Source organism: Pongo pygmaeus, chromosome 10, assembly GCF_028885625.2.
Source record: "Pongo pygmaeus isolate AG05252 chromosome 10, NHGRI_mPonPyg2-v2.0_pri, whole genome shotgun sequence".
In the NCBI taxonomy this organism is placed as follows: domain Eukaryota; kingdom Metazoa; phylum Chordata; class Mammalia; order Primates; family Hominidae; genus Pongo; species Pongo pygmaeus.
Genome location: NC_072383.2, coordinates 98853285 through 98876079, shown reverse-complemented (window position 1 = coordinate 98876079; position 22795 = coordinate 98853285). Strand labels below are relative to the sequence as shown.

Here is a 22795-nt window from a genome sequence, read left to right as displayed (position 1 = left end):
TTTCTCATGCCTTTCTCTCTGGGGAAATAGTGCTTCTATCAATCTCTGAAAGAAATAATACATGAAGAAGAGCCCCTAGGCTGCTGAGAACTGACTTTCATTGTCATTTGAGACCCATTAAAACCATAATAGTGGACTAAAGACTTGAATAGACATTTCTCCAAGGAAGACCAATAAATGGCCAGTAGCTACATAAAGAGGCGGTCAATGTCACTAACCATCAGGGAAATGCAAATCAAAACCACCATAAGACGTCACTTTATACCTGTTAGGATGACCATTATCAAAAACAAAACAAAAGACAAGAAGTGTTGGTGAGGATGAAGAGAAAATAAAGCCCTTATATACTGTTGGTGGGAATGGGTGCAGCCACTATGGAAACAGTACAGAGGTTCTTCCAAAACTTAAAAACAGAACTAATGTATGATCTAGCAATCCCACTTCTGGGTATTTATCCGAAAGAGCTGAAATCATGATCCAAAGAGATATTAGTAGCCCCATGTTCACTGAAGCATTATTCACAATAGCCAAGACATGGAAAAAACCTGAATGCCCATTGACAGATGAATAAAGAAAATGTGGCTGGGCGCAGTGGCTCATGCCTGTAATCCCAGCACTTTGGGATCCCAAGGCGGGTAGATCACTTGAGGTCAGGAGTTCGAGACCAGCCTGGCCAACGTGGTGAAATCCCATCTCTACTAAAAATATAAAAAATAGCCTGGCATGGTGGCACGTGCCTGTAATCCCAACTACTCAGGAGGCCGAGGCAGGAGAATCGCTTGATCCTGGGAGGTGGAAGTTGCAGCGAGCCAAGATTGTGCCACTGCACTCCAGCCTGGGTGACAGAGTGAGACCCCATCTCAAAAAAAAAAAAAAAAAAAAAAAGGAAATGTGGTATATATACCAATGGAATACTATTCATCTTTTATAAAGAAGAAAATTCTGCAAGATGTAACAACTGGCATGAACCTGGAGGACATTATGCTCAGTGAAATGAGCCAGTCACAGAAAGACAAATACTGCATGATTCCACCTACATGACATACCTAAAATAGTCAAATTCATAGACTCGAAGAGTAGAATGATGGTTGTCAGGTGCTGGGGGACGGGGAAATGAGGAGTTACTAATTAATGGGCAAAAAGTTTCAGTCAAGCAAAATGAACAAGCTCTAGAGATCTGCTATTCAACATTGTACTTAGAGTCAACCATAATGTATTGTACACTAAAAACTTTATTAAAAAGTAGCTCTCATATTAAGCATCCTTATCACAATAAAATTTTTTAAAATTATAAAATTTAAAAAAATGGCCCTGTATATGGACCATCACTATAATAAACCAAACACTGTGTCAGATATTGTGAAAGGCCAAAAAATGGCCCCCAAAAGATATCCACATCAAATCCCTGGGACCTATAAATGCTACCTTATCTGGAAAACAGGTCTTTGCTGATGTGAAAATGTCAAGAATCTTAAAATGAGATATCTGGACTATCCAGCTGGGCCCTAAACCCAATGACAAGTGTCCTTATAGGAGAAAGACAGATGGAGATTTGAGGCAAAAGAGGAGACACGCAGAAAGATGTCCACGTGAAGATGGAGGCAGAGATGAGAGTGACATCGTCGCATACCCAGGATCTGCTGCGGCCACTAGAAGCTGGAAGAGTCAAGGAAGGATTCTCTGCTAGAGTCTTCAGAGGGCATGAGGTGCTGCCAACACCTTGATTTAGACTTCCGGTCTCCACCGCTCTGAGAGAATAAATTTCTATTAGACTTCCGGTCTCCACCGCTCTGAGAGAATAAATTTCTATTAGACTTCCGGTCTCCACCGCTCTGAGAGAATAAATATCTATTAGACTTCCGGTCTCCACCGCTCTGAGAGAATAAATTTCTATTGTTGTAAGCCATCAAGTTTGCGGTAATATGTTACGGCAGCCTTAGGGAACTAATATAGGTACTTAATATAGGTTAGCTTATTTGATCTTCAAAGCAGTCCTTTTATTCCCATTTCCCAATAAGGGCAATAAGAGTTAGCAAAGAACTTCTAGAAATGTCAGTTCCTGTCTGCTCACACTTCTGAGAGGATTCCACCTTCCCCCGCAACATGGGATTCTCCTCAACTGACCACCACAGCTGACTGGACACCTGAGTAGAGACAGCCAAGCCAGTCAGGTGTGGTGGCTCACGCCTGTAATCCCAGCACTTTGGGAGGCCGGGTTGGACAGATCACTTGAGGTCAGGAGTTCAAGCCCAGCCTGGCCAACATGGTGAAACCTTGTCTCTATTTTAAAAATACAAAAATTAGCTGGGTGTTGTGGCATGTACCTGTAATCCCAGCTACTTGATAGCCTAAGGAATAGAATCGCTTGAACTGGGGAGGTGGAGGTTGCAGTGAGCCGAGATCATGTCACCGCACTCCAGCCTGGGCAACAGAGGAAGATTCTGTCTCAACAACAACAAAAAAAGTTTAAGACAGCCAAGCCACAGCCTAGGCTCAGCCAGTCAGCCTCTCCCTCTCTCTGTGTCTCTGTCTCTTTCTCTTTCTTTCTCTCTCTCTCACACACACACACACACAGAGAGAGAGAGAGAGAGCAACCCAAACCCGTAGAGATTCTAGTTAGACAATAGTGCACTCTTGAACCCAAATAAGTCCCACGGAGTCACAGAGTCAGGGCAAAGTAAATCAGCTTCCCGGCAAGACAAAGGCTCAAGGCACTTCCACTGTGGAGGGCAGTGAGAAGCCAGGGAACAGGAAAGAAAGCAGTCCGTGAAGGACCGGGGAAAATGGAGCTGACTCCAAGAAAAGCAGATGAAAGACTCTGTGGGGCAAGCAAGCTGGAGACCTTAGCAAAGGCTTCTCTAGTTCCCATGAGGGAAAGCTGCATTCAGCACTTCTGGCAGGGCCTGTCCTGCGACCTCAGAAAGAATTACATAAAGACTCCCTTCCCTCCTCAGGGTGGAGGACAGCCTGGGTTTCAGCCCCAACTCAGGCTGGCTTCTGTGTCCTGGGTGCAGACTGCACAAACATACACCACAGACCTGCTTTCTGCCCTTGGCTTTCACGAGATCCTCTTACAGCCCGACAATAATCCCCACTACCATTTTTTGTTTGTTTGTTTGTTTGTTTAGATGGAGTCTCACACATCTCAACTCACTACAACCTCCAATTCCCAGGATTCTCCTGCCTCAGCCTCCCAGGTAGCTAGGACTACAGGTGTGCACCACCATGTCTGGCTAAATTTTTTGTATTTTTTAGTAGAGATGGGGTTTCACCATGTTGGCCAGGCTAGTCTAGAACTCCTGACCTCAGGTGATCCACCCACCTTGGCCTCCCAAATTGCTGGGATTACAGGCGTAAGCCACCATGCCGGGCCCCAGTAATCCCCTTTAAACTTGAGCCAGTTTCACTGCACTTCTCTTCTTTGCAACCAGCAATCTCTGACCAGGACACAAGGGCAACTTATTCAAGGTCCCAGAGCTCATTAAAACCAGGTCTGGCCAGTTCTGGCCCATGCTCTGAATCCTACAGGGCCCATGATCCATGGGAAGAACTTTAGACTTTTCCTGAGAGTAATGAGAAAACAAAATCACAAGTTTCTCAAACTTTGGTCATTTTTTTTTCTTACTATATACCAAACACTTTTCTAAGAGTTCACATGTTTTAACTCATAACTATTAAATTTAAAATATGGGCCAGGCACAGTGGTGCATGCTTATAATCCCAGCACTTTGGGAGGCCAAGGCAGGAGGATCCCTCAAGGCCAGGAGTTTGAGATCAGCCTGGGCAACATGGCGTGATGCCATCTCTAAAAAAATTTTTTTTTAATTAGCTAAGAATGGTGGCATGAGCCAGTGGACCCAGCTACCCGGAAACTGAAGTGGGAGGATCACTTAAGCCCAGGAGGTCAAGGCTGCAGTGAACTATGATCACACCACTTCACCGAAGCCTGGGCAACAGAGATCCCGTTTCAAAAAAAAAAAAAAAAAAAGTGTTCACGCATTAGTTAAAATCACTCTTCATACCCCTTGTAGAACATATGCCACATATTTGAAAGATCTACCTATTCATACTGCTTATTTCTAGCCTTCTTCTGAAATAAAGATTTAAAGATATCTCAGTGCCAAATATCTAGTTTTTCCCTTAAAACAGAAAAATCAAACAAACATACCAGCCATTCAGAGCCTTTCTTAATACAATTAGCAAAGTATTTGTCATTTGGTTGAACATGCTCAGTTGATATCTAAGCTTTGTTCTAGGCGGACAAGAGAAATAATCTGCTATAAATTAGAGCTGTACTAGAGTTACTGATACTAAATCCCTACTCCTGAGTCCAGAGGAAAAAAATTTAAACCATATTTCAGATTTTAATCAGTTTCTCTAAGACTCCAGAGGGCACAGCCATAGAAACTAGAGAGCGCACACTAGCATTGTTCCTCGGGTTTATCAAAATGTCTTTTCCATATGCCTCAGAGCAGACTCTATTGACCAAGGTCTATCTTTTCAGGCAACAAACAAATGCAAAACAGCATCTCATTTTGATCTGGGCCTCAGCAGACAAGTTTTAATTAGCTGGTCTTGCTCACAAAAGGCTGAAAGAATGCATGTGATACACATCTGAAACCTTGCTAATATACATCATTCTTTATTTTAAAAATGCATGATATGCCCTTTTACCTCTATCCCCCACACCCCACAAAAGACAGGATATCCTTTTAGGACAGATTTGGCTGTGGCATAAAATACAGACTAGTTAGGAGGATCTCCATGGTGCTGTTTTCCTCTGGCAGAATAATCTCTTGGTTTGAAAAAAGCAAAAACAAATAGCTTGCAGACCAACTAAAGACTTCTTTTTGTCAGATTGAAATCAAATTTTCTCAAACCAGTGTCTGGCAGGAGACTGTGCCAGATGATGCTAATAGATATGGCATGAAAGAGAGCATTCTATGATCAAGTCAGTCCAGGAAATACTGCCTACCACGTCTCCCTCTTGGAAAGTCTCATAGGACACAGCACAGTATGGCCTCCAGGTCTCACACTGCCTTCTTCGTGGCACAGCCTGCAGCGCAGTGATTTCCCAGACACTAGTTCAAAAAACTGTGATCTAAATGTTTCTTCAAATAGAGAGAGGGACCAGAGAACTATTAAATGTCTCTCTGCCGATGAACGGATTTCTGCATGAGTCATTGCAGTGTGTGAGTTTAGTACGATGAAACATGCATTTATGGGGTGTCCAGTGGGCAGACATTTTTGTTTGTTTCTTTTCCCCCATAACCTCAGTACTTCTCTAGGTCTATCGTTTAAGCAGCAAACCAGATTTTATGTTTCCAGTGATTCCTAAAACAATACTATTTAAGTCACTTCGAAGTATCCTTGCTTATAACTATGATGGCCTCTGAACTGGCCCTGTGGCCTCCATTCCTATCTCACCTCAATCTGGCCCCCTGCGATGGGGCAGTGACCAATCTGGAGCACAGATGTGATCATTCCATGCTTGCAGCCCCTTGCTACATGCCTACCAGGCTGTGGATGATCAGTCCCCTATTTACTTCGCTGCCTCCACCTCAACGTGCTCTACCCAATCACTGGGAGTTCTCAACCTGGAGTCTGTGGATGGAATCCTGTGCATCTGAGAACTTGGATGGGAAAAAAACATGCATCTTTATTTTCACTCTTAACCAAAATTTTAGCATTTTCTGCCATTATGAATGTAGGCAACAAGCCACAGTCATATGACTAGTACCTATGACTCTGTCCCACGTGGAAACTGTAAATATGTTCAAATCGTATTACACTCATGGCCACTATTTCCAACAATGGCTTACATTCCAACTTAAAATCACAGTAAATGTTAGACCCTATGCTAGATTTTTGTCACTGATGTACTACTAAAGAAACCCATATGTTTCTATGTCACAAATGTGATTTTTAAATGTTTTGATATTTATATTTTAATATAATTGGCTTCTTTTGTCATCCTTTGTGTTTTATTTTAAGAACTTAAAACATTACTTTGGCAAAGGTTCATTAGTCATCTCCAGGAGTCCATGACACAGAAAAGATGATGAGCTCCTGTTTCAGTTCCTAAAATATACCTACATAGCATGTGTACGTTCTCTCTCTCTGTCTCTTTCTTACAGTCCTTCACAGTACCTTTTTCTTCAAACATTCTTCTTCCCACCACACCACACTCTCTTTGCCTGGTCCAGCCATCACTTTGGGAATTTGTTCACAATAGCGAAGCCTGGGCTGGGCCCTCTCCTATGAGCCCTTGCATCCTGTGTACCTCCAACACGGCACCTACCCCCTCAAACTGTCATCACTTACTTGTCTCCATGAGGACAGGGCCCAGTCTAGGTCATTCACCTTTCTATCCCCATCACTTTGCCCCATGCCCAGCATAAGTATCCACTCTCCATTTTTGTCATGTCACTGAAGGAATTGCAGGGCTTTCTCTCAAGGAGCAAATTATTGACACAGCTGCAGTCAACAGTTTCCTCAGGATTGTAGTCTCAGCTACTGATCTGAGATGCTGAGATGCTGAGATGGGAGGAGCTACTCACCTGAGATGCTGAAATGGGAGGATGCTGAGATGGGAGGGTCATTTCAACCTGGCAGGTTGGGGCTGCAGTGAGCCAAGATCATGCCACTGTACTCTAGCCTGGGAGATCGAGTGAGACCCTGTCTCAAAGAGAAAAGTCTTCCACCACAGATTGATACCAACCTGAATTTCCGGTTTTCCATCGACATATATGGTGCTATTGTTGACCATTTCCACAATGGCAACTCCAAGATTGCACCGGATCCCAAAGGAAATGCAGAATCCCAGCCCACTCATGATAGCAATGATGTAACGCTTGGGGAGGCCGCAGCAGCGGCAGTCGCAGAGTGGGGGGCTTGGCCTGGACGTCTGCACTGGCCTTCCTTCTTCATTCAGCTCAATGTTATCTTCTTCCTCAGTGGTCCCATCGATTTTTCTACATGGGAAAAAGGATAGGCAGAAAATAAAAGCCAGGATTAAAGGAAAAAGAAAGTATACTAAGCAAAAAGAAAAAAGGTACCAACAGATGAAAAACAAAAAGGAAGACCCATAGTAGAATACTATGGGGGTATTACTATTATTATTAAAGTAAGTTTTTATTATTGTTAATTATTATTATTATTATTATTGAAGTAAGTTATAGTGGCTAAAACCACTGATGTTCTGGGTATTGTGTGGGACTTTTATAAACATTCAATCAATCATTTAAATTTTATAACAACCCCATGAGGTAGATAGTGTCATCATGCCATTTTATAGATGAGGAAACTAAGACATTTGAGGTAGGATAGAGGCCCAAGTCCAGAGTCTATGTCTAAAACAATATACTATACTGCGTTTCCTGCTGAAGGAGCATTGACAGACTTTGTTCACATTGCTCGACCCAGCTGATACAGTTGACCTTAATCTTTCTAAGTCCTTTTTTTTTGAGACGGAGTTTTGCTTTTATTGCCCAGGCTGGAATGCAATGGCACAATCTCAGCTCACCACAACCTCTGCCTCCCAGGTTCAAGCGATTCTCTCACATCAGCCTCCCGAGTAGCTGGGATTACAGGTCTGTACCACCACGCCAGGCTAATTTTTGTATTTTCAGTAGAGACGGGGTTTCTCCATGTTGGTCAGGCTGGTCTCAAACTCCCGACTCAGATGATCCGCCCGCCTCAGCCTCCCAAAGTGCTGGGATTATAGGTGTGAGGCACTGTGCCCGGCCTAATTTTTCTAAGTCTTAATAAAATACTAAGTGGAGGTGGAGAGGGACATTTTCTATCACAATGCACACCCATTTGGTTGTATATCCTTTTCTCCTTAGATGGTTCCTCTAAGGAGGTGATCCTCCAGCACCTTTTATTCAAACGGTAGAATTTTTCACTGACCTCTATAGATTCCAGTTATGGCACATTCATTACAGTGAATTTGTCTCTTCTTTTAAAAAGAGTAATTGGGCAAACTGAACCCTATCTGTCAATTATAAAGGAAGTTGTATCCTCTTACTTATTGTCATCTTTCTGAGGATGCTGTCATGGCCCATTTAAGGTCCAAGTCTTTTTAAAAATAATCAAAGCTTGCAAGTTTTCATAAATATTAAATGCAGTGATAAATAGCTAATATAATGGTTAACCCAATAGTTTGGATGAAACACAAGTCATTTTCCCACCAGTTCATACGAAAGATAACCTTGGCATGTTCTTTTTTTTTTTTTTGAGACGGAATCTTGGTCTGTCGCCAGGCTGGAGTGCAGTGGCACGATTCTCAGCTCACTGCAATCTCTGACTCCCTAGCTCAAGCAATTCTCCTGCCTCAGCTTCCCAAGTAGCTGGGATTACAGCCATGCACCATCACACCCAGATAATTTTTGTATTTTTAGTAGAGACGGGGTTTCAACATGTTGGCCAGGATGGTTTCGATCTCCTCTCCTCGTGATCCGCCCACCTTGGCCTCCCAAAGTGCTGGGATTACAGGTGTGAGCCACCGCCCCCGGCACCTTGGCAGGTTCTTATGACTCAAGGAAATCAAATTTCCAGCACAAATACAGAGAAACAAATACACTGGATTCAATTCAGTTCGTCAGATATATATTGAGCGCCTACCGTGTCTCAGGTACTGGGCTAAGTATTGGGGAGCAATAGACAATGTGACATGTTATCTGCCTTCTTCCAGCTCTTAGGCTGGTGGGGAAGAAAGACACATATACAAGCAGCTATAATTACTGGATGATGTGGGTTTTATTGAAATCAAAGTGAAAAGCAATGGTAAAACACAGGAAGGAGCTTTGAATTTCAACTTGTGAGCCCAGAGTAGAAGCTTAGTAAATGTGCCAGAACATTAAAGCAATTGGAAAAGAACTCTAACCATTACCCTACCAATGTACCTACCTACCTGCCAACCTGCATTTATGCTGATGGGGTCTATGCAGTTGTCCATGCTTCTAGCTAAGGCCAGCCCCTTTCCTTGGACACTAGATCTCGTCCCCTTTGATCCCCTCATGAATATTGCTCCAGAAATCCCCACCCCCACACTTCATCCATTATGTTCTCCTCCCTAGTATAATAGATCATTCCTGTTGCCTATAAATAAGCTTTTATTCCTCCCATATTAGAATCTAAAATAAAAGACATTTTCTCTTTCAGTTATCCTCGTATTTCTCATTTTCCTTTTTTAAGAAAGAAATGACTGTCCTCCATTCCTCTCCTCCTGTTCTCTCCTGGACCCACTCCAGCCAGGTATTCCCAACCTGAGCCCCCAAAACTGCTCTTCTTAAGGTTATCAATGCCCTCCTCATGGCTCAGTCCAAAGGTCATTCTCAGTCCTCATCTGATTTAATCAACCTAGCAGCAGCATTTGACACAATTGACCACTTTCTCTTCCTTGGCCATTTTATGTTTTTCCAGGAAAACACTAGGTCATCCTCCTAATTCTTCTGTTTTGTCTCTTATAGCTGATTCCTTCTTTCCTGGACCTATATACACTAGAATGCCTAGGACTCCATTCTCAGGTCTCTTGCTTTGTATCTACGCCCTCTAGGTCATCTAAAGCAGGCTCTGGGCTTTAGATACCATGTATATGCTAACAGCTCCCAATCTTTATAACTAGACTTATCTGACATCTCCTTGGACACCTAAAAGGCAGCTTAAACTTAACATGTCCAAACTGACTTCCCCTAAAAAAAATTAATTCCTGAAGTTATTCTCATCATAAGTAATGACAATTTTGCTACTTTGGTTGCTCCAGCAAAAATCTTGAAGCCATCAGGCTGGGCGCAGTGGCTCACGCCTGTAATCCCAGCACTTTGGGAGGCCAAGGCAGGTAGATCACCTGAGGTTAGGGGTTCGAGACCAGCCTGGCCAACATGGCAAACTCCGTCTCTACTAAAAATACAAAAATTAGCTGGGCGTGGTGGCATGCGCCTGTAGTCCCAGCTACTCGGGAGACTGAGGCAGGAGAATCACTTGAATCTGGGAGGCGGAGGCTGCAGTGAGCCGATATAGCAGCATTGCATTCCAGTCTTCATGACAGTGAGACTCCGTCTCAAAAAAAAAAAAGAAAAAAAAATCTTGAAGCCATTTTGGATGCCTCACTTCTCCAATCTATGTCCAACTGAGGAGCTCATGTACCTTACTTTGAATGTTGAGTCTCCCACTTACTCAGCTGTGTGACTTTAGCCTAATTACTTAAACTCCCTGGACTTCAGTTTCTTCATCTGTAAGCTAGGAATTATAATAGTTTCTTCTTCATAGGGTTGTTCTTAGGATTGTCATAAATGAGTTATTAAACTTAGGTAATTTAGAACAGAACTTACCACATAATAAAAAGCAACATATGCCAGCTATTTTTATTGCATTAATCCTCACCGTCACTTAATGAGTCTATGATGCTAGACTAAGCATTGATGCCATTAGCTCTGAGAGGCAGTTGGATGATAGGACTTTATAATGGGCTGCCCTAGTAGTCTCCATGAATTTCTGGCTACCAAATATGTATAACTTAAGTAGGATGGAAAACTGATGCTCTAGGCCTGGCGTGGTGGCTCACGCCTGTAATCCCAGCACTTTGAGAAGCTGAGGTGGTCAGATCACCTGAGGTCAGGAGTTCGAGACCAGCCTGACCAACACGGCAAAACCCCGTCTCTACTAAAAATGCAAAAATTAGCCAAGCATGGTGGCGCACACCTGTACTCCCAGCTACTCCGGAGGCTGAGGCATGAGAATCACTTGAACCTGGGAGGCAGAGGTTACAGTGAGCCAAGATTGTACCACTGTACTCCAGCCTGGGCAACAGACTGAGACTCCATCTCAAAAAAAAAGAAAAGAAAAGACAGAAAAGTCATGCTGTAATATTGACACATTACTATAATAGCATATTCCTAGCATCTAAAACAAGGATAATATGTAACAACCACAGTTATGCTTGTATGAGGCAAATTCAGTTCTCTCCCTCTGCCCTCCTCTACAGATACTTTCATGTAATTCTCTTATTTGATCATTAATACAGCTCAGTGACACATGGGAAATCTAATGCTCCCATTTGACACAAAATACAACTGAAGTTCAGAAAGCAAGAACAAATTGGCCAAGGTCACACAGCCCTTAGTGGGTAGAGGCAAGATATGAAACCCTTCTCCTTTGCCGTCTAGGTCCCTTGGGCGCCTTTCCTGTGTGTTCCCAGCACACTAGGCCATGCTCCTTCTCAATGATCTTCCTGAGTCACTTTGTCATCTGCACCTGTTACCTTGTAGTCCTTGCCCAGCCATCATGACTCAGAAGAGCAGGGTAAGAGAATGGACTCTGGACTGAGAGATGCCCAGTGCTGTCTCTCCCATGTGCTAGCTCTGTGACTTTGGCTAAGTTACTTGACCTTCTACTAGTCTTCCAGGGATGCTGTAACAAAGCACCACAAACTAGGTGGCTTAAACAACAGAAATGTATTTTCCTACAATTCTAGAGCCAGAAATCTGAGATCCAGGTTTCAGCAGGCCTTGGTTTCTTCTGAGGCCTTTCTTTTTGGCTTGCAGATGGCTGTCTTCTCCCTGTGCCTTCACATAGTCTTCCTTCTATGTATCTGTGTGTCCCAATTTTTTCTTCGTATAAGGACATCAGTCATATTCGATTAGGGCCTACCATAAGGACCTCATTTAACCTTAATTACCTTTTTAAAGACCCTTAATTACCTTTTTAAAGACCCTATCTCCAAACATAGTAATATTCTGAGGTACTGAGGGTTAGAATTTCACCATAATGAATTTGGGCAGATTCATATGAAGACACAATTCAGCCTGTAAGAATCCCTATCTCTAAACTGGGCTAATCGTAATGGGTATCTCATAGGGTTATTCAATGATTGATGCATGTAAATGATTCACGGCAGTGCCTGGTATGTAAAAAGTGCTTTATATTAATAAGTGGTAAGTACTATCACTATTGCTATTAACAAAGTGTCACCAGTCATAAGCTTAGCACTCTCTAAATACATGCAGATGCTTTAGATGAAGGCTAATGAAAACTGAAAGCGCTGTGGGGCTTTGCAGTGCTTAATTGCAGACAGCCCCAGCTGCTGTGCTCTGAATCAACCACCCATTTGGCGTGGGGACAGCGCTTCTTTCTCACAGGCTGTTATTCTGCCAAGAACTGAGCACCGCAGGGATGTGAAGCTGTTCTTTCCTGCCAGAGGCAGGACTCCTCTGACAGTGACTGGCTCCAGGACTCCGCACTGGCCATGCCAAAATTTCCCAGTATTGTAGTATAGTCTGAAAGTCTTCCCACCTCCCACCTAGCTTTTCTTCTTTCCCTCTCTCCTACACAGGTAGCAGTTTGAATGCTCTCCCAGCCTCCTCCAGCTCCTTCCCCATTTTCCCTCAATAAATCTCTTGGCCAGGTGTAGTGACTCATGCCTGTAATCCAAGTACTTTGGGAGGCTGAGGCAGGAAGATCACTTGAGCTCAAGAGTTTGAGGCTGCAGTGAGCTGTGATTGTGCCACTGCACTCCAGCCTTGGAAACAGCGAGACCATGTCTCATATGTGCCGAGTCCTGTCTTGGTATCTGCTTTCTTGGAAGACCTGAACCAACACAAGCACCCTCTGTGTGCACAGTGTCATTTTAGACATCCCAAGACTCTCCAGAGGGAAGATATACAGTACGGGAGATGGGGAGAAAGAAGGGGAAAGTAATGATCAAAGGGAAAGCCCTGAAAGAAGGAGCTGTGGGCTCCCCAAGAAGCAGGACCTATAGCTGGCTGACCTGAAGCCAGCCCCTCACAGCAGCTCTCCAGTTGGAGATGGGATATCGGGAGCTGTGGGGAGGGGTCTGAGCACAGGATCTCACTTTCCTTTGCCCAAAGTGGCAGCTGAGCCACCACTTCAAGGGATCATGGGCTCAGGAGCAAATGAGGATCAACAATCAGCAGGACCTCCTGAGTTGTTTGTGAGTCCTTTACACAACATTGCTGTGGCAAAAGGGGAGCACCAAAATGAACAGAAATCTAACTTCCCCTAGGCAGGGGGCTCAGAGTCAGATTTGATTTGTTTTATTTATTTTTTTTAGACGGAGTCTTGCACTGTCACCCAGGTTGGAGTGCAGTGGCACAGTCTTGGCTCACTGCAACCTCCGCCTCCCAGGTTCAAGCAATTCTTGTACCTCAGCCTCCCGAGTAGCTGGGATTACAGGCGTAGGCCACCACGCCTGGCTAATTTTTGTATTTTTAGTAGAGACAGGGTTTCAGCATGTTGGCCAGGCTGGTCTCGAACTTCTGGCCTCAAGTGATCCACCCATCTCAGTCTCCCAGAGTATTGGGATTATAGGTGTGAGCCACTATGCCTGACCAGATTTGATTTGTTTTAAAAGTATAATGGCATAATGGCCATTTCTTGTATAGCCTAGCTCACAGAGGAAGACTGAGAACCCCCTCACCCTGTATCATGGAACACACCAGGCTTCTGGGCAGTCAGATAACCTGGATTTGATTTCCAGCTCTGCCACTGATACGCGAGCTGTGTGACTTGGGGGCAAATAACCTGGCCTCTCTGAATCTCACATATCCTCTTCTGTACAATAAATATTTATCTCACAGAGATACATGAGCCGACCCTACAAAGACTAACACACTACCACCAATAAATGAATAGACATTGCCTGAACGTTAGGGTCTCTGCCATCCCTGGTGTTTCCTTGGCATTTTATACATTCCTCTGTTAGAACACTTCTCACATGGAGTTAGAGTCATTTTCATTCAGCAGCGTAGGTGCTAAGTAAATAGCCACTGATTTGGGCCAGGCACGGTGGCTCATGCCTGTAATCCAAGCACTTTGGGAGGCTGAGGCGGGTGGATCACCTGAAGTTAGGGGTTAGAGACCAGCCTAACCAACATGATGAATGAAACCCTGTCTCTACTAAAAATACAAAAATCAGCTGGGCATAGTGGCTGGCACCTGTAATCCCAGCTACTCGGGAGGCTGAGGCAGGAGAATCTCTTGAACCTAGGAGGCGGAGGTTGCAGTGAGCCGAGATGGCGCCATTGCACTTCAGCCTGGGTGACAGAGTGAGACTCTGTCTCGGGAAAAAAAAAAAAAAAAAAGTCACTGATTTGTGTCCATATATGAATGAAGGTCTCCCTGATCCCAGGACCATTTCCAACTCATCTTTATTCTCCATGTTCAGCATCGTGCCTGGAAGCAATGAATCCTTGTCCAACTGAATGGAATTGGTGGATCAATTCCAGACATCACTCCTGGCTTGAAGCACTTATAGACAGGGTTAAGGATCTATTCATCCCTGCCCAGAAAAAAAGCTTTATAAAAAGGGGAGGAGACGAGAAAGTTATTTAAGAATAAGAGAAGAAAAACGAACTCATTTCTTAGGAGTTGGAGGACTTTAATTACCCATAATAGCTATTTATCCCATTTAGTTTTCCTTCCCTGCTTGACTGAAGTTGGTCTTTTAGATCAGAGAATCTTCATTCTTTCTAGAGTGACATTCTCATTGTTGTTTCTCCAAATATAGACAGCTGTGGTTTGCGGACTGCTGGCCTTCTGCACACTAGGGAGGTGCCTGCTCTCTGTTCTCAGACACAGTTGTCCAGCAAACATCCAAGCCCCAGGGGTCTAATTGCCTAAGATATGCTAACTAGCCCTTAGGCACTTAAAGAACTATTTCTTTGCAATTCAAATGGTCCCACTAATTGCAGAAAAGGTTTTGTTTTGTTTCGTTTTATAGGTAATAAGATCAACATTTGGAGCACAAAGTGAGAGAACTTGCAGATAATTTTACGAATTTTAAAAATCCATTTACTGGCTGGGCGTGGTGGCTCACACCTGCAATCCTAGCAGTTTGGGAGGCTGAGGCAGGAGGATCCCTTGAGCCCAGGAGTTCAAGACCAGCATGGGCAATATAGAGAGATCCTGTCTAAAGTTAAATATATATATATAAAACAATATCTTTAAATCAATTTACTTGCTCACCGTATTTGGTATGAACTGAAATGTGTGCCCCAAAATTCATGTGTTGAAGTCTTAACCCCCAGTACCACCAAATGTGGCTATGTTTAGGATAAGGTGCTTAAGGAAGTAATTATGGTTAAATGAGGCCCTTAGGGCGGGCCCTCATCTAATATGCATAATGTCTTTATAAGAAGAGGACATTTGAGCCAGGTGTGGTGGCATGGATGCCTGTGGTCCCAGCTACTTGGGAGGCTGAGGGGAGAGGATCACTTAAGCCCAGGAGTTGGACACTACAGTGAACTATGATCTCGCCACTGCACTCCAGGCTGGGTGACAGAGTGAGACCCTGTTTCAAAAAAATACATAAATAAAAAGAGACTTGGACACACAGAGACGCCAGGGATGCATATGCATAGAGGAAAGCCATCTGAGGACATAGCAAGAAGGCAGTATCTGCAAGCCAAGGACAAAGACCTCAGGAGAAATCAAACCTTGATCTTGGACTTCTAGCTTCCAGAACTGTGAGAAAATAAATTTCTGTTGGTTAAGCCACCCATTCTGTAGTATTTTGTTGTGGCAGCCCTAGCAAACAAATACAGCATTCAAATTTGCCCTCTGAAAAGGTCCCATTTAGCTCATGCTGTCTTTTACACAATCCTTCAGTTGCTATTCTACTGGAAGAAGAAAATTAACTGAAGGACTTTGACTACTTGCTATACTCTAGGCACTCCAGGAGGTTTCTATAAAATATATATTATCTCCCTTAATCCTCAAAATAGTCTTGACAAATAGGAGTTATCCCCATCTTACTGCTCAGAAGACTGAGACTCAGAATATTTAAAACCTTGCCCAGCTGGGCACAGTGGCTCACGGCTGTAATCCCAACACTTTGCAGGCCAAGGCAGGTGGACCACCTGAACTCAGAGTTCAAGACCAGCCTGGCCAACATGGTGAAAACCCATCTCTACTAGAAATACAAAAAAGTTAGCCGGGTGTGCTGGCGAGCGCCTGTAATCCCAGCTACTCAGGAGGCTGAAGCAGGAGAATTACTTGAACCTGGGAGGTGGAGGTTGCAGTGAACTGCACTCCAGCCTGGGTGACAGACTGAGAACTCGGACTTAAAAAACAAAACAAAACAACAACAACAACAAAAACAAAACAAAACAAACAAGCAAAAAAACTTGTCCAAGGATCATCCAGCTGCAGCTGGTGAAGGGAGAACACAACCGAGATTTGCTATCCAGCCTATTGCTACCAGTGTGCCACAGGAACTAATCAGAAAGCGCCTGATAAATAGCGAGTGCTTTACCTACAGAGACTTTTTTTTAAAGGTTCTGGAGAAGGAGTATTGCAGTGGGATTAAGAGAACATGCCCTGGAGACAGACAGTCCTGGGTTCAATGCTGACTGTGGTATTTATTAGGTATGTGGCCTTGAGCAAATTACCTAACTTCCCTCAACCTGAGTTCCCTCATTTATGAAAGGAAGATAGGACTACTGTGAACGTTAAATGAGACCGAGTTACAAAACGCGTAGCGTAATTCCTGGCACTTGATAAATAATCAATAAATGGTAAATTTTAAAGAAGGGAAGGAGGCTTTAAAATACGATCTCCAGAGCTAGTTTGAGATTTGAAATAGGATCTTATCAGCATGGATTTCAGCACACCACATTCAAAAGTAGCTCAATAAAGTGCACCTGGCCAACGCCAGCCCAGTCAATGCTCTCACAGTACCTATGCCTCTCATTTTTAAAATTAATATTTGCCTCTTCCAGTAGATTATAAGTTCAGAAAGTCAGGAACCAAAAATCCCTAGCACTCAGCCCAGCTTCATAGATTTTGAGGTATTAACCTATGCTGTTTTTGTTTTCTCCTGGTAATTTGACCCTTTCTTATCCCCCCATTTAAGCAGAGAGTCACTGCTTCTTACCTCAGCAGGGATCATTAGATGAAAAAGAGGAAAAAAAGATAGTCTCTATGGCTTTAAAAGCCTAAGTCACAGATGACAAGCTGAAAGCCCAATGGCCATATGTGGCCCATAGCCATGTTTTGTTTATCTGGTATAATGTGTGTATGGGTCTTTGCTTTTTTTTTTTTTTTTTTTTTTTAGAATTTAGATTAATTGGCTGAGCACGGTGGCTCATGCCTGTAACCCCAGCACTTTGGCAGGCCAAGACATGCAGATCACCTGAGGTCAGGAGTTCAAGACCAGCCTGGCCAACATGGCAAAACTCCGTCTCTATTATAAATACAAAATTAGCTGGACATGGTGGTGCATGCCTGTAATCGCAGCTACTCAGAAGGCTGAGGCAGGAGAATCGCCTGAACCCAGGAGGCAGAGGTTGTAGTGAGCTAAGATTGTGCCTTTGCACTCCAGCCTGGGTGACAAGAGCAAAACTCCATCTCAAAAAAAAAAAAAAAAAAAAAAAGAATTTAGATTAATTGACAGAGTTTAAAAACCAAGGCCCAGCATAGTGGCTCACATCTGTAATCCTGGAACTTTGGGAGGCCAAGGTGAGAGGATTGCTTGAGGCCAGGAGTTTGAGGCCAGCCTGGGCAACATAGTAAGACCGCCATCTCTACTTTTAAAAATTGTATTAAATACATAAATAAATAAATAAATACCAGGAGATAGCTTAAAAAAGCAGAAATAAGCAAACATATAAAACCTCGGATTTCTTGTTCATTTTGAAAAATCTGAAGACCTGAAATAATCAAGCTCTCACTCTGTCATGGCTACACTTGGCTCTCAATTTACCACAGTCCCCACCACTCCCTATTATCACTTCCACAGTGAGCTCAGTTGCCATTTAATGTTATACTTGCACTGTTACTTTTCTAGTAGTTAAAATCAAGATATTAGAAAAATATGTTTTGTACCCATGTCTGTATCAAAAGTTAAAAAATAAAAATTAGACTAGTAGCACACATATGTAGCAGACAACCATCGTTTATAGCTGTCCAATATCTTAATGACTTCTTGATATTTTGAATCTTGCTGGAGCAGCAAAAAAAAAAAAAAAAAAAACCCTACTTTTCCTAGGCTCTCTTGCAGCTACAATGCAGGCATGAGAGGTGGACTCTGCTAAATCCAAAGCACTTGAATGAGATTTAGATACGGGACAGAACAAGAAGAGGATACAGCATGCAGGGGAATGGCAGTGCAGATGGTTTCAAATGCAACAGAGGCAACTGGCTCCTCTGTGACTGCTGTGGCAGAATTTCTGGAACAAGTCATGAATATAATCAGCACTTAGAGTCAGGCAGTGGTGGCAGCTGTGTTTTATCCAGAACAGTCTAGTGGTAAATGTTCTCTGCTGCTTTTTCCTGGAGATACAGCATCCAGACCTGATCCTTCCAGGAAGTCTGAACAATTCCTAACATTCTTTTATTTTTTATTTATTTATGGTTTTGAGATGGAGTCTTGCTCTGTTGCCCAGGCTGGAGTGCAGTGGTGGGATTTCGGCTCACTGCAACATCTGCCTCCTGGGTTCAAGCAGTTCTCCTGCCTCAGCCTCCCAAGTAGCTGGGATTACAGGCACGTACCACCATGCCTGGCTAATTTTTGTAGTTTTAGTAGAGATGGGATTTCACCATGTTGGCCAGGATGGTCTCAAACTCCAGACCTCAGGTGATCCTCTGCCGGGCTTGGCCTCCCAAAGTGCTGGGATTACAGGGGTGAGCCACTGCCCCCAGCCCAATTCCTAACATTCCTTACGAAATTTCATTCCACTTTAGCTAGAGTGGATTCTGTTGATTGCAACTAAGAACTTTGAATGATACAACATATTTCCTTGCAGAAGTGGAGCCTATTTCTATGTGTTAATATGTAGTGTGTCTATGTCAAGATATATAATATGGTTGCTTTACTCTGTAGGTATTGAATCTATAGACCTTACTAACCTTTAAGAAGCACTTAGAAAATTTGATTGTTGTAAAAGTATTTGGGAGAAGTTGTAAAAGGAGAGAATATAAACTTTAGATGAGAAAATATACTTTTGAGCTAAGAAAAGATATTGGGAGCAGGAGTCGTATAATCTGATGAACATTTACATCAAGAAGCAGGAAAGTATGCCTGGGAATGGATCCTGAATGTAATAGATTTGGAGGGAGTAGGGTAATAAAGTTGGATAAGGGAGAGTTCGTCAATGTGGGAGGTAGATTGAATTGTGTCCTCCAAAATAGATATGTTGATGTTCTAACCCCCGATACCTGTGAATGTAGCCTTATTTGGAAATGGGGTCTTCACAGATGTAATCAAGTTAACATGAGGTCATAATAGATTGATTTCATGACTGGTGTCCTTATAAGAAGGGGGGAATTTGAACACATAGACACAGACACCAGGGGAGAAGGCCATGTGACAACAAATGCAGCAATCGGAGCGATGCATCCACAAGCCAAGGCATGCCTGGGATTCCCAGCAGCTACCAGCAGCCAGCAAGAGGCAAGCATGAGGCCTCCTTCAGAGCCTTCAGGGGGAGCTTGGCCCTGCCAACACCTTGGGTTTGGACTTCTGGTCTCCAGAATTGTGAAAGAATAAGTTTCTGTTGTTTTAAGCCACCTAGTTTGTGGTACTTTGTTACAGCAGCCCTAGGAAACTAATAAAGGGGGCATGGTCCCATGACACAGGGTCTAACATCCCGGCAAAGGCCTTAAGAGAAATGGTCCTGATAAACTGCTAATACAGTTCTTGGAAACTTAAACAAAATAGATATGTCCAGAGTAGCCTGGTGACTTTTAAAATATAATTCTGTACTAATTTCTAGTCATTATTACATTATACACAGAGATATAGGATATGGCCACCATGACTTTAAAAAAAAATAACTTGAAAGCTGGGCACAGTGGTTCATGCCTGTAATCCCAGCAATCTGACAGGCTGAGGTGGGAGGATGGTTTAAGCCCAGGAGTTCGAGACCATTCTAGGCAACATAGCGAGACCTTCTTCTCTACAAAATATTTTAAAAATTAGCCAAGCATGGTGGCTCGCAACTGTAGTCTCAGCTACTCGGGAGGCTGAGGTGGAAGGATCACTTGAGCCTGGGAGGTTGAGGCTGCCATGAGGTATGATTGTGCCACTGCACTCCAGCCTAGGTGACAGAGTAAGACCCTGTCTCAAATACATAAATAAATAAAAGAATAAAAAATTATCCATTCCAGGAGAGAATGCCTAAGGCCACAAGAGTGTCCTTATTTTTGTTGGTCCAGGTCTACATCCTCTCTTTTCCTTCACTGTTATATAAACCTAATTTATAAGCCTATTTCATTTTTTAATGCCTGGTATAAAAATTGCTGAATTTGAACCAGTCATAGAGATGAATTACTGATAATTAAATTGGCTATCTTCTATTCCTTTAAGTAAAGTTTTGATCTCTATTATTTGGAATATAAGAATTCCATAATTGATATATCTTTAATGTTGATCACACTCTTGATCAATTAAAAGGTCTCTCTTTAACTTATTTTCTTTAAAAATGAGAAATGTTGGGAACTGTTATAGCAGATTATAAAGAAAGATCAAAAGGCTCAAATAAATGACTATGCAGGAATGGATTTTCTATATAAGACCAGAAAACCCACAAACGAACTATATTTCTCAGGAGGCCTGAGGAATACTCCTGCTCCTAAGATAATAAGGAATGCAGTGGTGATGGGGCCACAGGCACCACTGATGCTCAGAAGCTGCTGTCCTCTGCTGGCTGAGGCTCACAGTAGAAGGTGCTGCTCCAGAACCAGTGGCAATTGGGATGATTGGCAGCACTTAACCATCATAGGTAAGGGCAGAAAATTCAGAACGACAGTTAGGGAATCAGCCCATAGGAATTTCAGAGATGACTCACAGAACATGGTGCTCCAAGGAACAAAAAAAAATGGGCAGCCACTAAGGGTATTGCTTCATATACATAAAACCAGAAAAGATAAAGAGCTGATAAGTGGGCAGTAGGCTAAGGCTGGCCACCCCAATGGAAAGTCACACTCTCTTGCCCAGTTTCTAGGCCAGAATCCAAAGACTGAAGGAGAAGACCGAAGGTTCCGTGACTAAGGAACCTGCAACACCACAGAAGGAAATGCAGTCGTAATGCCCACAGTCCTTCCCCAAAGGACTCTACCACCATTAATTTGGGTAAACATACACTGAAGAAAGAGAAATACCTCGATCTTTTGCAGACTTTTGGATAAAGGGGCAAATTGATGTTGATACTCAGGGATTTATAGCACTATTCTTCCTCCATTAGAGTGGGGCTTATGGAGGTCAGGTAATAAGTAGAGTCCTGGCACAGGATTGTCTCATAGTGAGTTCATGTCCATGGACCCACCCAGTGGTCATTTCCCCATGTATAATTCCCACATGTATAATTGGAAGAGAGACACCTAGCATTTGGAAAACGCTTTCAGTGGTTCCTTGACTTGTAGAATAAAAGCTATTGTAATAGAAAAAAGTCAAATGGAAGTCCTTAAAACTGTCATCCCTGGGTAAGAAGATAAATCAAAAACAGTATTATATTATGCAGAATGACAGAGATTATTGCACCTTCAGAGATTTAAAGGATGCAGGGGTGGTAGCCCCCATTAGATCCTAATGTAATTCACCAGCCTAGCCCCCTGCAAAAAAAAAAAAAAAAAAAAGAAGGGATTACGGTGGATGACAGGGAACTACCACACACTCTTAACTCATGTACATAGCTTGCCTGTCTTGATCTGGTGCATTCTTTCCATATCCATTAGAAAGGAGGCTAAGAAGTTCACAATGACATGAGATGAATGACAGTATATATCCGTGGATTGTTCTCTCTCATAATATAGTCAGAGAGACCTTCTGGACCTGCTGCAGAACATCACATTGATCTATTATGACCAATAGATGACATTATGTTGTTTAGACCTCAGGAGCAAGAACTGACAAGTACTCTGGATGCCTCAGTAAGACATGTGTGCTCCAGAGGGTGAGAAATAATTGCTACAAAGATCACAGGTCCATCACATGGGCGAAGTTCACAGGAGTCTAGTGTTTGAGACATTCCAGAACGTTCCCTTCAAAGTGAAGGAAAAGTTATTGTGCTTTGAACTTCCTGCCACTAAGGAAGAAGCACAATGGTTGGCAGACCTCTTTGGGTTTTTGAGGCTGTGTATTCAACACTTGGGAATATTGTTCTAACCCACTTATTCCGTGACATAAAAGGCTGCTGGTTTTTAACGAAATCTCAAAACAAGAAAATGTTCTGTAGCAAGTCTAGGCTGCAATAAGAGTGATCTTGCCACTAGAGCTGTATTCTCCAGCATACCCTTGGTACCAAAGGCATCTGAATAGGAAAAGATACTATATGAGGTTTCTGGCAAAACTCAATAGGAGAAATATAGCATAGAGCCTTAGGATTCTGGGACAAGGCCTTGTCATCTCTAGTAGAGAAATATACAACAGACAAAAAACATCTCATGGCATGTTACTGAGTCCTGGTGGAGACACAGCATCTGACCATGGAATATCAAGAGACCATGCAGCCAAAACCACCATCATGAGCTAGGTACTATCAGATCTGCGAAGTCCAACTGTCCATCGTAAGACGGAAGTGGTCCATCTGGAATCTAACACCAGCAGGGCCACAGGACACAAGTAATCCCATGTCAGAGGGGCCAGTTTTCCACATGACCTATATCTGCTATACCAATGCCTCTCCATGAGCTCACACCTGTGAACAAATTCCAGGAGGAAAAAAACTGAGTTTGGTCCAGAGCTGGTCAATTTGGTATGTCAGAGCATGTTGCAAATGGACTGCTGCTATACTTCAGCCCACCCAGGGATGGCCCTGAAGGACAGTGAGAGGGGAAG

The 22795-nt window shown here is 43.1% G+C and overlaps 1 protein-coding gene across 1 annotated transcript in view; it reads right to left on the bottom strand.

Moving 5' to 3' along the window:
• The window catches only part of SLC17A8 (solute carrier family 17 member 8), a 64955-nt gene that overhangs the window by 34314 nt on the left and 7846 nt on the right, over positions 1–22795 (bottom strand). Inside the window, exon 2 of the mRNA XM_054444072.2 lies at positions 6722–6974. Coding sequence (XP_054300047.1) covers positions 6722–6974 — 253 coding nt within the window. The remainder of the gene's footprint in view (positions 1–6721; positions 6975–22795) is intronic.